At 41.0% G+C, this 14,462-nt stretch overlaps 1 protein-coding gene across 4 annotated transcripts in view; it reads left to right on the forward strand.

The window, feature by feature from the left end:
* USP8 (ubiquitin specific peptidase 8) overlaps nucleotides 1-14,462 on the forward strand; it is a 47,409-nt gene that overhangs the window by 28,456 nt on the left and 4,491 nt on the right. For 3 of the 4 annotated variants that reach the window (XM_019504141.1, XM_019504143.1, XM_019504142.1), the window contains 10 exons: nucleotides 457-616; nucleotides 874-1,036; nucleotides 4,815-4,959; nucleotides 5,082-5,308; nucleotides 6,685-7,290; nucleotides 9,792-9,887; nucleotides 10,475-10,555; nucleotides 10,989-11,251; nucleotides 13,096-13,308; nucleotides 13,888-14,098. In XM_019504141.1, the coding sequence (XP_019359686.1) occupies nucleotides 457-616; nucleotides 874-1,036; nucleotides 4,815-4,959; nucleotides 5,082-5,308; nucleotides 6,685-7,290; nucleotides 9,792-9,887; nucleotides 10,475-10,555; nucleotides 10,989-11,251; nucleotides 13,096-13,308; nucleotides 13,888-14,098 (2,165 nt within the window). The remainder of the gene's footprint in view (nucleotides 1-456; nucleotides 617-873; nucleotides 1,037-4,814; nucleotides 4,960-5,081; nucleotides 5,309-6,684; nucleotides 7,291-9,791; nucleotides 9,888-10,474; nucleotides 10,556-10,988; nucleotides 11,252-13,095; nucleotides 13,309-13,887; nucleotides 14,099-14,462) is intronic. The other variant, XM_019504144.1, reaches the window with a different exon arrangement.

A 14,462-nucleotide genomic window follows, 5' to 3' on the forward strand; every position in this document is an offset into this window, starting at 1 on the left:
CAAGCCAGTTGCTGGTAATGTGAAAGATTCTAGACAGGCTTGAAATGTTTCTATTACTTTTATTTAAAGTAAGGAGCTCTTTCACCTTTTCCCTGAGTTTTGCTTCTCTAATGTAGTTATATGAAATTCTTCTCTCGTAAGAGCACACTCATGGCCCACAATGTAATGATACCTGTTTGCACTCATTTATTTAGGTAATGCATAATACTGATCATTTAAAAAAATGGACTTTTAGAAATGAGCCACTAATTTCTGTCTCATATTTTCTTCTTGTGAAGTCCTACCTGCAGCATTCTGTTAGAAGACTTCCACACGGGACAAGAACTTGAATATTTAAATTAACTTTCCCTAGGAAATTAAGTTTTTGGTCTTGTTTGTTTGCAAACTAGACTCTGAACATCTCCAGTGAGATGCAATCACAATCTTTTTCTGTTTTTATGTCTTTGCATATAACAGCTTCTGTATCTATGGAAGCAGTCACAGCTGAGAAACTCTATAGAATGATGATGGACAAAAACATTGAATTGATCATTATGGATGCGCGAAGCTTGAAAGATTATCAGGAATCCTGTATTCCAAGTTCCATCAGTGTTCCAGAAGAGGCTATCAGTCCTGGGTATGGAATATTATTTTCATGATACAATCTTTTGAAGGAAACTAAATATTTTACTGGCTTAATTACTGCATTTTGCAGAACGTAGTAAGTGCTGTTAGAGTACATAGCATGAATAAATGAACATTTAGGTAGATCCTGGGTGCCCTGCCCTAAGGGTAGACCTCAGTTCAGTTTACCTGTGTGTTATATCCATATCACAAGTCCTGCCAAAAATGTTTTTGTGTATTTTCGGATGAAATGCGTTATTTACATTTCAGAGTCACAGCGAACTGGATTGAAGCTCGACTCCCAGACAATTCTAAAGAACCGTGGATGAAGAGGGGACATGTAGATTATATTGTTCTACTCGACTGGTTCAGTACTGCAAGAGACTTGCAACTAGGAACCACGTTGCAGAGCTTAAAAGATGCACTTTTTAAGGTTGGCAGATTTGGCATTTTATACTCAATTAATTTTGGGGGAAAAAAAGACCTACTTAAAAGTAGCTTCTTATTAACCAGGATAATAAAGGGCAGGAATGAGACGCAACATTCTAGGTAAGTGCCTGGTTTCCTTTCCTGCAGTTTTTACCTAGGTTCCACAATGTTGAAACCTAACAAGGGTTGGTTGAAGTTACATTTTTTTCCCCACTTGCTTCCACTTTTGTCAGAGAACAGCAGAACAGACTGAGGGAACAAGCTTTTTCTTTTTTTTGGGGGGGGGGGGGTGGTGAACATGATGATGTTGCAAAGATATCATCTTGGTAACCTGAAATTCATGTGGCGATGTGCCTGTCAGGGACATAGTCAGACTTTCCTCCCCTCTTGTCCTAATTCCTGAGAAATGCCTGAGTATCTGCTGCCTAATGAGACTATTGATGGCTGCTAGAGAGAGAAGGAAGCCTCTTCTGGAGGCCTGTGGGCCAGCTAGTGACGTACTGTGGGTCTCCAGCACCCAGGGGCTGCACCCCCGCATCCTTTGCATTGAGACCTCTTCTGCTCCCACCCTGGCCCTGTTTGGTTACCTGTTTTGGCCAGGAAGGAATGGAAGTCCTGGCACTGGATGTGGGGGGAGGGGTGGCAGCTGGAATTTGCGGCCGGAACAGGTAAGTAAACGCCCAACCTGCGGGGCGGGCAGGTGGGTGAAACAGCAAATGTGGCTGCCATCCTCACTGTAAGAACTCTGAAGGGCCCGGCGAGCACCCGGGAGCCACGCTGGTCCACTACTGGGGCCAGCACTTCCCAGATCAAAAGAATTGAGACCTAGCAACTCCCATCAGCTTTCTTAAACTAGCTGCTTTCTCTGTTTTGTATCTATTATCCTTAGAGGATTGCAGAGGAGTATGAGCTTCAGATGCACCAATAGTTTTTAAAAAAAAAAAAAAAGTTAAATGGTTTGATTTCTGTTAATTCAGTCTCATCTTTAATTTTTAAGTTTATGCCTTATTTAAAATATAAGGGAAATACTAGGTCAGTGACTCTTAGTACATTTCCCAGGCCATTTGTCTGGAGGAGAATGTAAATGTTATTTAACCTTTCAAACAAGGGTTTCTTTGGCAAAAGAGAAGCTTCAAGAATGGACTTCTTAAGGTATGGGGTAGGTGTAGAAGATTTAAATTTTCACCCAGTAGTTTATAATTCTTAATTGAGCTAAGGTGCTCACATTTCTCAGTCTGGTTTCAAAGCACATGAGCCCACCCCATTGTATAATTAGGCAGAGATAAAAGCTGCTGTAAAAAAAATTAGAAATCTCTGCTTTATGCAATAAAATGGACTGTATAGACTATAGCCCTTTAGTGTTTCCAGAAGCACTTTTCTGCCCATCTGATTGTAAAAAGATAAAACCCTGCCCAAGGCTTGTTTTGCTGTAATATTTCATTTTCACTGCACTTATTCTAGGTCAAGTTTTTGCTAAACGATTCCAAGGTATTTAAAAATAGACACCACCTTGAGTTTCTTTTCTTGTAAAAGAAAAATCTAGTTTCCTCCATCTACTCCCAAAAACCAATACCTTGGTTTTAGCAGTGTTGACTTCCAAGCTATCTGAGGTACAGTACTGCTGAAAGATATCTAGTAACCTTTGGAGGTCTTTTTGAGATTGTCACAATATTAATGCATCATCCACATAAAGCAAGCGGGGGACAAGGTCATTCAAAAAAAATCACAGGTGTGTGGAATTGATTCCCTGTTAGCACCTATTTTAGATCATTCAAGAATTAATTTAAAAAAGTAGTGGAGCAAGCAAGCAAGCATCCTTGTCAGAAGCTTGTTTTAATTGGGAAGGTATTGGATAGGGCACCATCAATTCCATAAAGCACCATAGACACTGTGTGAGTAAGTGACAATTAATTGTAAGGGAGTTTTATCCATAGATGTTATTGCAAGTTTCTTCCATAATTTTAATCAATAACAGTGATGCTCTGGTTTGTTTTTTTGTAACTGGCGAGCCAGATGAATGGCATGGGCTGTTCCATGGGTTGGATCAGACCTGAATCACCTCTTTCATCCCTGTGCACATGGTCTAGGGCCTGTGGTGCCTCCACTTGGCCCAGCACATCAGGCCTTGTTATCTGGCCCACAGGGCTCCCCACGGGTAACAGAAGAGCAGCAATTGCTGCAACTGCTCCCTTGCTGCCAAATGTTTGGACCCATAGGGAGCCGTAAGGGCTGGATGACAGCTGCACTGGCCAAATCTGGCCTGAGGTTCTGCACCCCTGGTCTATGGAGTCAAAAGCTCCCTTGAGATGTATGAAGGGTATATACAAATGATTTTCTTTTAACATATTTAGATGCTAGATAGTGCAACACCAAGCAATGGCCCAGGCAGTGGTACCCTTCCCTAAAACCAGCCTGTTCTTCTTCCAAAATATTATTTTCAGAGATCCATGCCAGAAGATAAAAGTAAATGTTTTTCAAGGATTTGGCAGGAATACACATAAGATTAATGGGGCAATAAGACACAGGATCTCTTATCACCATTTTAAAATCTGGGACTATTATATTTTTATTCCAATGGTTTGGATGAATACCTTGTAAAGTTTTTGGTTAGATTGGCCACCACCGGTTAATGAATTCTTTGATTTCTGGGGAGAAGAAAATCAAGGTCAGGGGTATTTCCATTTCTCAGCAAGGACATATATTATCTTACTCATGATTCAGAGGCGAGATGATGGTCTGTTTGTAGCTTCATAGGTAACATTTACTTTAGCAAGAAGCTACCACTTCCTTCACTATCTGCAAGTAATTTGTTTTAAATTAAAACACACCACAAGATCCATATATCTTTAGGAACATGAGGAATTACGCTAAAAAGTTAACCCTTTAGTTACGCTTTGCCAAAAACATTGGTTATTGTTATTTTTCCTGCAGCTGCCAATTCCTCCCACAGTCTCAACATTGACCACTTTCCCCCTCTCGCCAAAAATTCAGTTAAATCTTACGTTGAGCCTTCCTGAAAAACTACAACTAGCTCCTGAAGCAGAAGTAGTCATTATAAAGATCATTCAATAGAATAATGATCAGTACTGTTTTGGCAAAAGCTTTAAGTAAACTACTACTTGTATTAAATTCAGTAGAGAGAGAGAAAACTGATAATATTTTCATTCTACAATTTGTTCTTCCTTTAAATATACAGTTCTTATAAAGAGGCTTGCACAAAAAATTTCTAGTACCTAAACCTACACGGCTAGAACTTGGAATTAGTGCAAGCAGACCCTGCCTTCTGAGTGTACTGCTGCATTAGATGACCTGCGACTTCTGCAAGCTCCTGGTCATAATAGAGAATGAAGGATGTGTGGTAGTGTCGAACCTGAAATTCCCAGCTTTTTTTAGTTGCTGACAGATGATTAACAGTTTAAAACTAAAGCAAATGTTCACAAAATAACTGAGATACTGCTAAGTACATTCTTACTAGATAAAATGTACGGCTTCTGAATGGGGAGGGTTGCTGCTAGTGGTAGTAAATATGAATATTATGATAGTGCTCAAAGACTGTGGTTGAGGAGGAGATAGTGTTGTGCTGTACAGATGCATAAGAAAATCCCTGCCCTGAAGTGTTTTTATACCCTGAATAATTAAATAATTAACTCATTACCATTCTGAAAAAGAGCTGTCCCTTAAAGTGTAACAGGCAGCAATGGAAGTTTTAACATAAATTGAGCCAATTATTTAAAAGGTGCCTTTGCAATGTTCACATTGTCATGTTTCAACATTTTTTCTAGTGGGAAAGTAAAACTATCCTGCGGAATGAGCCTTTGGTCCTGGAAGGAGGCTACGAGAGCTGGCTCCTCTGCTATCCCCAATACACAACAAATGCTAAAGTAACCCGACCCCAGCATGGCAAGGATGAAACAGTGACTGTGTCTTGTAAGTAGGAAGGAAGACTAAAATGGTCCAAGACTACATACCTGGAGGCACACTGTTGTTGTTGTTTAGGATTCAGAATATGTTGTTTGCTTTAAAAACAACTCTAATTTTATGGTTTTCAGTGGATTTTACTTATCCATCTCTGGAAGAGCCAGCTCCTCCTCCACCTCTACCTGTTGCCTATGTAAAGCCGTCCCCAGTAGAAGTGACTGAGACAGATGAAATAAGAAACAACCTGGATAAGACAATAGGATCACTTAACACCCCCAGCATCCCAGGTGCAGGTACCCCTAGATCTGACAGTTCACCTGTGGTCCACCCAGTATCAGCTACAAGGAGTATCCCTGAGGTAAGCTGTACTTTCTTCTGTTTAAGCTTGTGTTTATTAGTTAATTATTCGTGACAAACCTGCAAACTGGAATGATCTAAACTTGCGAGGAAGCAACAGCAGCACTTGCCTCAGCATTGTAGGCTTAATAGGTTATAGATTTCCACTTTTCCTAATCAAACCACATGTGACAAAGTAGGAAGGATCTTTTGGTTTCTGTTGTGGTATGGCCTACCTCTTAACCCAGTTTTCCACTGTGCTTCTGGAGCCTGTCTTCCCTGGGGTGATAAAGGTGCATTAGTGGTCTCTCTGTCCCTTGTAGCCAAAAGCCCTCCTATGCAGCAATAAATAAATGAAACCCACAGACCTTCTTTCCTCTTCCCTCCTCCACAGGCCATTGTTTCCTGGTTCTTTACATTTTCCCTTCTGGTAGGGACATCAGCTATACATCTTTTCATAGCCTCAGACAATTGTTACAGGACTCCCAGGCACATCCTACTCTCCCAGGTCTGAGCTACAGGAAGCTCTTAAATACCCTCCCCCCGACCAAAGCAAATTTGCCTTTCAGTCACATGCTCTCTCACATGATCAAGAAAAAGGGAAAAACCCAGGTCCAGGTAAGTGCTGGGCTTTCTACAGTCTGAAAGATTCAGCTTGATCTGTGACCTGTGAAAAGGCTGAATTTGAAGGTAAACACTTAACAACATCTACCTTCCAGCTGCTCTGCGCAGTTAATTCTCATGTCAGCTATAAGAGAAATGAATAGTCTAATGTTTACTAATTGGGAAATTAAAGCAAACTTGTTTCTGACTGCCTGAGACCATTTGAGACTCAAGTTCTTGGCTCTAGTCCTGTTCTCCATCACTACCTTCTGATTTCTGAATTGTGCAAGTCAATACATGTGTGAAACTGTTTTGAAAATAAGATGGATGAGGAAAATGGAGGAGACTAGGATGCATCTTACAGCACTGCTCTTTTGCAGCTCTTTCCTGACACAATAGCTTTTTATTATTATTTAGATGTTTTGTTGGCTTTCACCTGAAAATTTACTTGTCTTACATTTATAATAATAGCCATATTAAAAGTGAAGATTCAGTTCAAGGATTTTCCTCTTAAAAAAACTATTGCTACATACCTCAGAATATTAATGAAAATCAAAAGAATATTGATGAAAATCAGCTGAAGGCTGTGCAGGACTGTAAATGTCTTGCATTAATCAGTTCTATAATCAGAAGTTCTTATAACATGTAAGATGAATAAAATGATGAGGAAGCCTTTGTTTTCACAAGGCAGAAAACCTGTTTAGTTAAAGAAGCAAGTGTTGCTAGGGAATACTGTCTCCAAGCTAACACAGGAGACTAATGCACATCACTTTCATGTTCTCCATTTTATTCCAGATTGATCGTACAAAAAAGCCTTTAGCAAAGTTCCCTGATGATCATAGACCAAAATCAGAAAGTACAGCCATTGACAAACAACCGATTGAGAATGGACGTATGGTTCCAGATCGGTCCACAAAACCAGTATTTGATGGAACGCCTGTTCTGACAGATGAAGAGAGAAGCTGCATACACGCAGAAACAACTGCCCTGTTAGAGAAGAGCAAACGGGAAAAGGAGCTAAGGGAAAGACGACAAGAAGAACAGAGAGAGAAGCTCAAATGGGAGAAGCTGGAACAAGAACAGAAAGCAAAAGAGGAACTGGAAGAAAAGGAACACAGAGAAAAGCTTCAGCAAGCAAAAGATGATGAGGGGAGAGAGCAGGAAGAGCAGGCAAACAAGGAACAAAAGGAAAAGGAAGCGCAAGAGAGAACACGCAAAGCAATGGCAGAAGGGAAAAAAACAAATAAAACTGAACCTGAAACAACCAATGCAAAAAAACCAGAGCTTGATAAAATAGCTTTAGAAGAGAAAGAAAAGGGGACTCGAACACCAGAAATGCAGAGACGAGTGTTAGGGGATGTTTCTCCAGTATCTGCAACAGGGGTGTCAGTCTCAAGCAAGGTCAGTAAAGTAGAGGTTCATTTGCCACTAAAGGAAGGAAGAACACTCCTTTGGTGTGGTTTTGTCGTTTGGCGTCCTGTTGCCTATAATAGGATACGGCCAGTACAGGAGTATTCAACCACAACACACTAGTTTTTATTGGGACCTGCCTTCCTATTTACCTGGGGGGAAAAGTCCCCAAAGTGCCCAGATACTGGCCCTTCTGGGGCAGCAGAGAATTCCCCTGAGATGGGAAACTTCCTGCAGACATGAAGTCAGGACAACTGGCTCCAAGTTTCTTGCTGCTTCTCCATCCCAGACATGGCCACAGTCCCCCTTGCTACACCGGTTCTCTGCTTACTCTGCCATTATGGCACAAGATGGGGAAGAACAGTCTCAACCCCCTAATATCCTAGGTGGAGCTTAACTCTGCTGCTGTGAGGTATTGACTTCATGGTATTGTTGGTTAGGTTAAAGAGTCAAGTAGCCAACTAGCCCAGCTCAGTGTTTTCATTAAAAGCAGTCTCTTCCTGGAAAGGGTCATGCTTCCTTCCTTTTTCTCTGCTGCCAAAGCCTGAGAAACTAGGTAAAGGAACTCCTAATCTGGCCATAAAATAGATTCAACTGATCACAGAACATAAAGAAACAAATTTGGCTACCCTGCAGCGGATTCCAAAATTGACAGCTTGAGAATATACCACTAGAAAGTTCCTCTAATTTTAATTAGTGCACTTTAAATCCAGCATCAGTAATATTTAATGCATCTAAATGTAGTTTTATGTAAATGTATGTAAATATTTCACAAGAAAATTCTAAAATGGGCAAATGCTTCATAAATCAAGGGTGGGAGGAGAATCTACTGCATTTTTTCAGGTCGTGCATGTATGGATATAACTGGGATGCTAAATCTTTGCAGTTTGTTTTTATAGAAGGGGGGTCGCACATTTCTGAAAGCTTTCTGTCATTGTTTGCAGTTTCTTCTGCTGTATTTCTTTTTCATTCTCAACATGCAATGCTAGCAGCTTCAGAGTTCACATTGCCCTATTTTTCTTTACCTAGGACTCCTGTAGTGCATGCAGAACTTAAAGAAATTGTCTACTAGGCTCCTGTATTTCTCCAGTGGTGAACCAAATTACAATATTTGCATGCCAGATATGTTTTATGGTAGTTCTGAACGAAATTCACTTTGGGGATTTTGAGATTAGTTTAGTTTTCTTAGTGTTACAGCAGTTATTATAATTACGTAGTGCTTGCCTAATACAAAAATATTTGAAACACAGATACAGACCAGCTACTCATCTTATTTGTCCTCTTTATAGCAACTGCACTTACAACAATTCATGGAAAATTCAAAATATCGGTGTTTGAATTTTTTTTTTCCTTCTACAGCTAAAACTTGAGATTACCAGTCATTTTCCCTCCAATACTTAGGGACCTACCGAAGTTGTGATTTCGCGGATTCCGCAAAAATGGGGCAATGCTCATGACATCCATGGGGGGAAAAGCTTACGGAAACAAAATGCTAACTCCCCAGAGAGAGCCAGCAGTGCCTAGAGCACTGTGGCAGCCTGCCCAAACAGGGAAGGGGAGGAGGAGATGCCCACTTGAAGGGCTCCCAGCAAGATGGCTGCCGCCCCTCACCACTGATCCGCTGCGAAGGCTGCCTGTCATGTGGCCCCACCCCTCCACCAATTGGTGACTTGGGGCAGGGCTGCATGACAGGCAGCCCTCACCGCCAATCAGCAGCGAGGGTTGGGGGTCACTGGGCCCCCTCAGCCAATGGGAGGTATGGGGGAGGAGAGGGAGCACTGCACTCTGCCCATGAAACGACTGCCAGGTAGCTGCCATGAATTAGGTAGGTCCTGAGTTACACTGTGTCCATTGAAAAGATACTTCATTAGTGATACAGACAGTTTGTGGTCAACTGATGGTTTCTGTTTTCAAGTTGCTTGAACTTTGACAGACTTGAACTTATTTGACTGAAGTAGGGAGCCTGGTGCTGAAAAGCTTCTTTCCCAGCTTCTGAGTGAGAACATGGACCCTTTATATTGTTGCTTGGGATGGAATAGATATTTTAATTTTTCTACTTTTGCCTTTCTCTTGGTCTTCATTACAGCAACGGTGAGAGAAATGTATTAAAACAAAACTACATTTGTAAAACTAGAGAACTCAGTAGAGCCAGCCATGCAAGTAGAATTTGGGACATTAATTTCTAATTGAGTTCTTAACTGCATAGATTTCTAATTGACTGCATGCCTTAAACATGCTGCAAGAGAAGGCTTGGATGTAAATCGTTATTCCAAGAAAACTACTTCGTATGAAGAAGTAGAAAAATTAAAGATCATAGTTCAGCATGTACATACCTGGTTTCACTGCGGAGGTGTCCTCAAAATATTTTTTTATTAAAAGATGCACAGCTTTTCCTCTCGGTTTTGATAAAGGAACATGCCCCGCACACGCGTGTATTGATGGTTAGTAATTCCACAGGAAAATTGAAAATCTCTTTTTAAAATCTTTTACAGCATACTGGGGTTAAAGGACAACCAGAAAGTGAAAGTGGAGTTCAAAAGCCAGGAGCCCTTAGAGAGGATACTGAACAAGATACTGAAACACTTAAAGTAAATATAGTGTGTTGTGTGAAGCTGAAAGAAATCTAGTTAGATGTCATGTTTGTAACTTCATCTTGTGTTGAAGTTCTTTATCTGTGGCTGCATTTTATAGCTGTTGGTTACTTGTTTGCCTGCAAAAAAAACAAAACATACTTGAAACTTTCCCTAAAATCTTTACACATCTCTGATGGCATTAACAAGAATTTCATTTCTTTTTGTTCATTGTGTTAATTCCCTTTTTTGTTTTCCCTTTTCTGGGAGCAAAAATGGTTGTTCCTAAATGTTTAGTAAGAACTCAAACTTCTAAAAAAACAAAACCCGAAGGGGGGTGGGGAGACTGTTGTGCATATGTAAGAGTAGATGGATTGGTATGATTTCTCAACCATAACAATGAATTTTGATCAAACAGTACTAAATACAGAGCTATTCTATCATTTTTCAGTCCTAGCCAAAAAATACAAATTTCTAATTAGAACACTAATACTTCCTAGGAAATTGTTTTATCTGTAACCTTTTAATTTACAAATAAAGACAGTCTAGACATACTGTTCTGCATAACCATGACTTAATATGCCTTACTTAATTGTATTTATTAGTCCCAGCGGGAGCCATTGGTGAGAGCACGAAGTGAGGAAATGGGAAGGACAGTACCAGGACTGCCTGCAGGCTGGGTGAAGGTAATTTATAATTGCCAGAATTTTAGAATGTTGTCACCTGTGAGGAACAGGTTTTGTGAGTGTGCAAAGGCAAACCATTACCATTACATTTCTTTTGATTTTTTTCGTAACATTTTCCACATATGGTGCTCCATATTTTCTCTAGATCTTAAGATTCTTGTTACTGAAATGAGTGGAACTGATGTGTACAACCATTGGCACCAAGCAATCAATATTTAATGCATGTTTTAGGGGAAGCAGTATTATTCATAAAAGCTTAGTCCATTAAATATTGAGAGAAACTCACATTGCAGACTATCATAACGTTTACATATTTGAATTATTGAGGTAATGTTTTGTTTTGGTTTTTTTTTTTTATAGCTCAAATATTTTAAGCTATATTGTCCACTGATGGATTTAACCTGGCTTTTAAACTATTTATTTTTCTCTCAAGTTTCCAGACACAACCACTGGGACCTTTCGTTATTATCACTCGCCAACAAACACTGTTCATATGTATCCACCGGAAATGGCTCCTACATCCACCCCTCCATCCACTCCACCAACTCACAAAGCCAAGCAACGGGCGACTGTCGAACGGGAAAGAGAACACTCCAAACTGAAGCGCTCCTATTCTTCACCGGATATAACCCAAGCCATTCACGAGGAAGAGAAGAAGAAAATTCCTGTGACTCCTGCAGTCAATCGTGAAAATAAGTATGTCTGCTAAATTAAGTCTCTGTGCGACATGAGGTCTTAAAATTCATGGAATTCAGGTGGATAATCAGATTGTTTTATGTGCCTGCAAGGAAGTTGATGATGGACTTAACTGGCTCGCTGCCATTTTTTGTCATTATTTACTCATCGTTAAACTTACGGAACTTCAGATACCACAGTGTGACTGTTGGTAAAGTAGCTGAAGGGATTGTAGAAGAAATGCACTTTATGCATCTCTGATTTAGTTAGTCTAAGCTTTTGTGAGCCTATGCTCACTTCATCAGATGCTGAGAGAGGACATGCACAGAGCAGTCTATCAAATAGAGAGGGAGACTTCTCTTTGAATACAAAACACAGGGGAAGGAGGTAAGGAGGGAGGGACAAACGAGTAATAAACCTATAGGGACAAAGGGGTCACAAAAGCTAATCCAGGTACTGGGATAAGAATCCATAGTTCATGTTCAGACTGTACTTAACACAGTCCAATCTGTGGATGAGGTCTTGTTCTGCAATGTCCTGTTACTTTAGTTTGTAAAATGGTGTTGTCTAAGAACAGCTACTCTGAGGTCAGCAATGGAATGCCCAGGGAGGTTAAACAACGACTGTTTTTCATCGGCATACTATTTGTAGATGTTAACTTCCTCTTTGTTGTGGAACGGAAGTCTCTGAGCCACATACAGGCGTTGCTTCTAATGGGAGAATTGCTATTCTCCCTGCAGAAATGAGAGGTGCATAAACATTCAATTTCTCCTGGGAGAGACATGCCCCTTAAAGGAGAAGATCTTCCAGGTATTAACTGGGAAGTTCTCCTATGCTAGAGAGTTTCTCTCGCAAGAATGAATGCTTGTGCTCTCCCCTCCATGTCTGGTTTGGGAGGGTGAGGGAAACAGCAGGGATTTCCTAAGGCTGGGGTCTTTGCACTGCTGCTCCCCTCCCCTCGTGGACTGGTCTGGGAAGGGAGGGGAGCAACAGGGCAATGCTGTCCACTTCTTCTCCAGCTGAGGAACTACCTCGTCTGGAAAACAGGCTAAGGGATTTGTCCTACTGTTTCCTCCCCTCCCAGGGTGGGGCAACAAGCACCAGCTCTGAAGTGTCATGCGGGGGAGAAATTCCCACTGTGTCCCCAACCCTGTGAGGATCCTTGGTCTGGGAAAGTGTGCAGGGGATAGGGGGGTGCTCTGCCCCACTACTCCAGTCCCCTTGGACCAGGAAGAGTTGAGCAGCTGGTTCCCCACACCAAGCAGGAGATCAGGGGAGAGGGGGCAGCTGTAGGTTGAATGCTGGTACTGCTCTCTCTTCCAGAACAATGTCTAGCAGGGGAAATTTCTCAAAAACTTCTCCCATTAAAAATGACCACAAGTTTGAGGCCCCTAGTCTGTCTCTGGGCAGTACTACAGACCAATGTTCATTGCCTAGTATAGAATCTGCCATTATTACCTTATTTAGTCTTGAATAACTTAAATGAGTGTTCTGTGACTTTGTGGCAGGATTTTCCATTTCTTCACATGAGTCTGTTATATTGCATATACAGTCCTGGTATTCTCTGTGCTCTGACTCAACTGGTTTCCACCTCTAGTCAAAGAGTGTTGGGAACACAAATATCTTCGAAGCCAATCCAACATCATTTGGTGTTAACTTAAGATAAGTCTGTCAGAAAAAAAGTCAGGCTGTCCTCAACTCCAAAGGCTGAAATGTACTGCTTTCTCAGGGCCCCCAACTAACCTGTCTTGAGATGAGGACTAGCTCTTCATGTGATAGAAGAAAGCACTACAGTAGGCCCTCAGGCAAGCCTGGGAAAACAAATGCAAAGCTCCGCACTGCTAAGAATAATTTCTTCCTTACAGACCTGCTTGTTACACTAAAGCGGAAATCTCCAGGCTGTCTGCGTCACAGATTCGGAATCTTAACCCCGTCTTTGGGGGACTGGGACCAGCTCTCACAGGACTTCGTAATTTAGGGAACACTTGCTATATGAATTCTGTATTGCAGTGTCTGTGCAATGCACCACATCTGGCTGATTATTTCAATAGAAACTTCCATCAGAACGATATCAACAGGTAACAATTTCTTAATCTATATCATATTTTAATTTGAGGCATGGAATGCAGAATTTAGTTTTACCACTGTTACAGTTTTAAAGTAAAAGAATATGTATTAAAACTAGTGCTTTAAAACCCCATGCAGTCACTTCAAAATTAAAAAACACTGGAAGCACTATGTCTCTAGGTTTTCTGAAAGTTTGGATATAGGGTGAAGTATGTTCTTCCAGGAAAATCTCTGTTTATGGTGAGCCCATCAACTGGGATATCAAAGCCAAGCCTTGATAAGGCAGAAATCAGAAGTGAAAAATGTCTGTCCTGACCTGCAACCCGTTCTCTGATTGTGGAGCTAGATTGTAAAATATCTTAACTCCTTATCGCTGGTGTATGAGAACGATACCACATGCAGCTCTCATTGAGACCCATTCTGCAGGCAGTTATCTGCATGTGTAAAGTTAAACATGCAACTGTTTGCAAGATGAGAATTTAACTGAGGACTTGTTAACCTTGGGAAAAATACTTCTCACAGTCTTAGATTTAAATAGAAAGAACTAATATTCTGTAGTAACAGATGATATTTCTGTTTTAATTGTACAGGTCAAATATTCTGGGACATAAAGGTGAAGTGGCTGAAGAATTTGGTGTGATAATGAAAGCTTTGTGGACAGGACAGTATAAATTTATCAGTCCAAAAGATTTTAAAACAACAATTGGGAAGATCAATGACCAATTTGCAGGATACAGCCAACAAGACTCCCAAGAATTGCTCCTGTTTTTAATGGATGGCCTCCATGAAGACCTAAATAAAGTAAATCATTACACAAGACATCTGACAAATTACCCAAGAAGAATATAAGGGAGTTTTTACATGTGCTCCAGGGGTAGGAGGGGGGTGCTTTATTTAGACTCCGAGAGCCATTGTAATTAAAATGCCTGCAGCATCTCATTTATCAGCATCCTTGCACTTTAAAATGGCAGCGGGGTGCCTCAAAGCTCGTCCAGCAAGCTTTAGTTGAAGTGTCCCCCGCTGCCACTTCGAAGTGGAGGGACGCTGATACACCAGATGTGGAGGCTGCTGGTGCATGCTAATTAGTATGCTCCAGCAGACTCGATTAATGAACTCTGCTCCAACACGCTATAATTACAGCGCATCGGAGCAGCCTTCCCTCACG

Source organism: Gavialis gangeticus, unplaced genomic scaffold, assembly GCF_001723915.1.
Source record: "Gavialis gangeticus isolate Ggan-Ray unplaced genomic scaffold, GavGan_comp1, whole genome shotgun sequence".
In the NCBI taxonomy this organism is placed as follows: domain Eukaryota; kingdom Metazoa; phylum Chordata; order Crocodylia; family Gavialidae; genus Gavialis; species Gavialis gangeticus.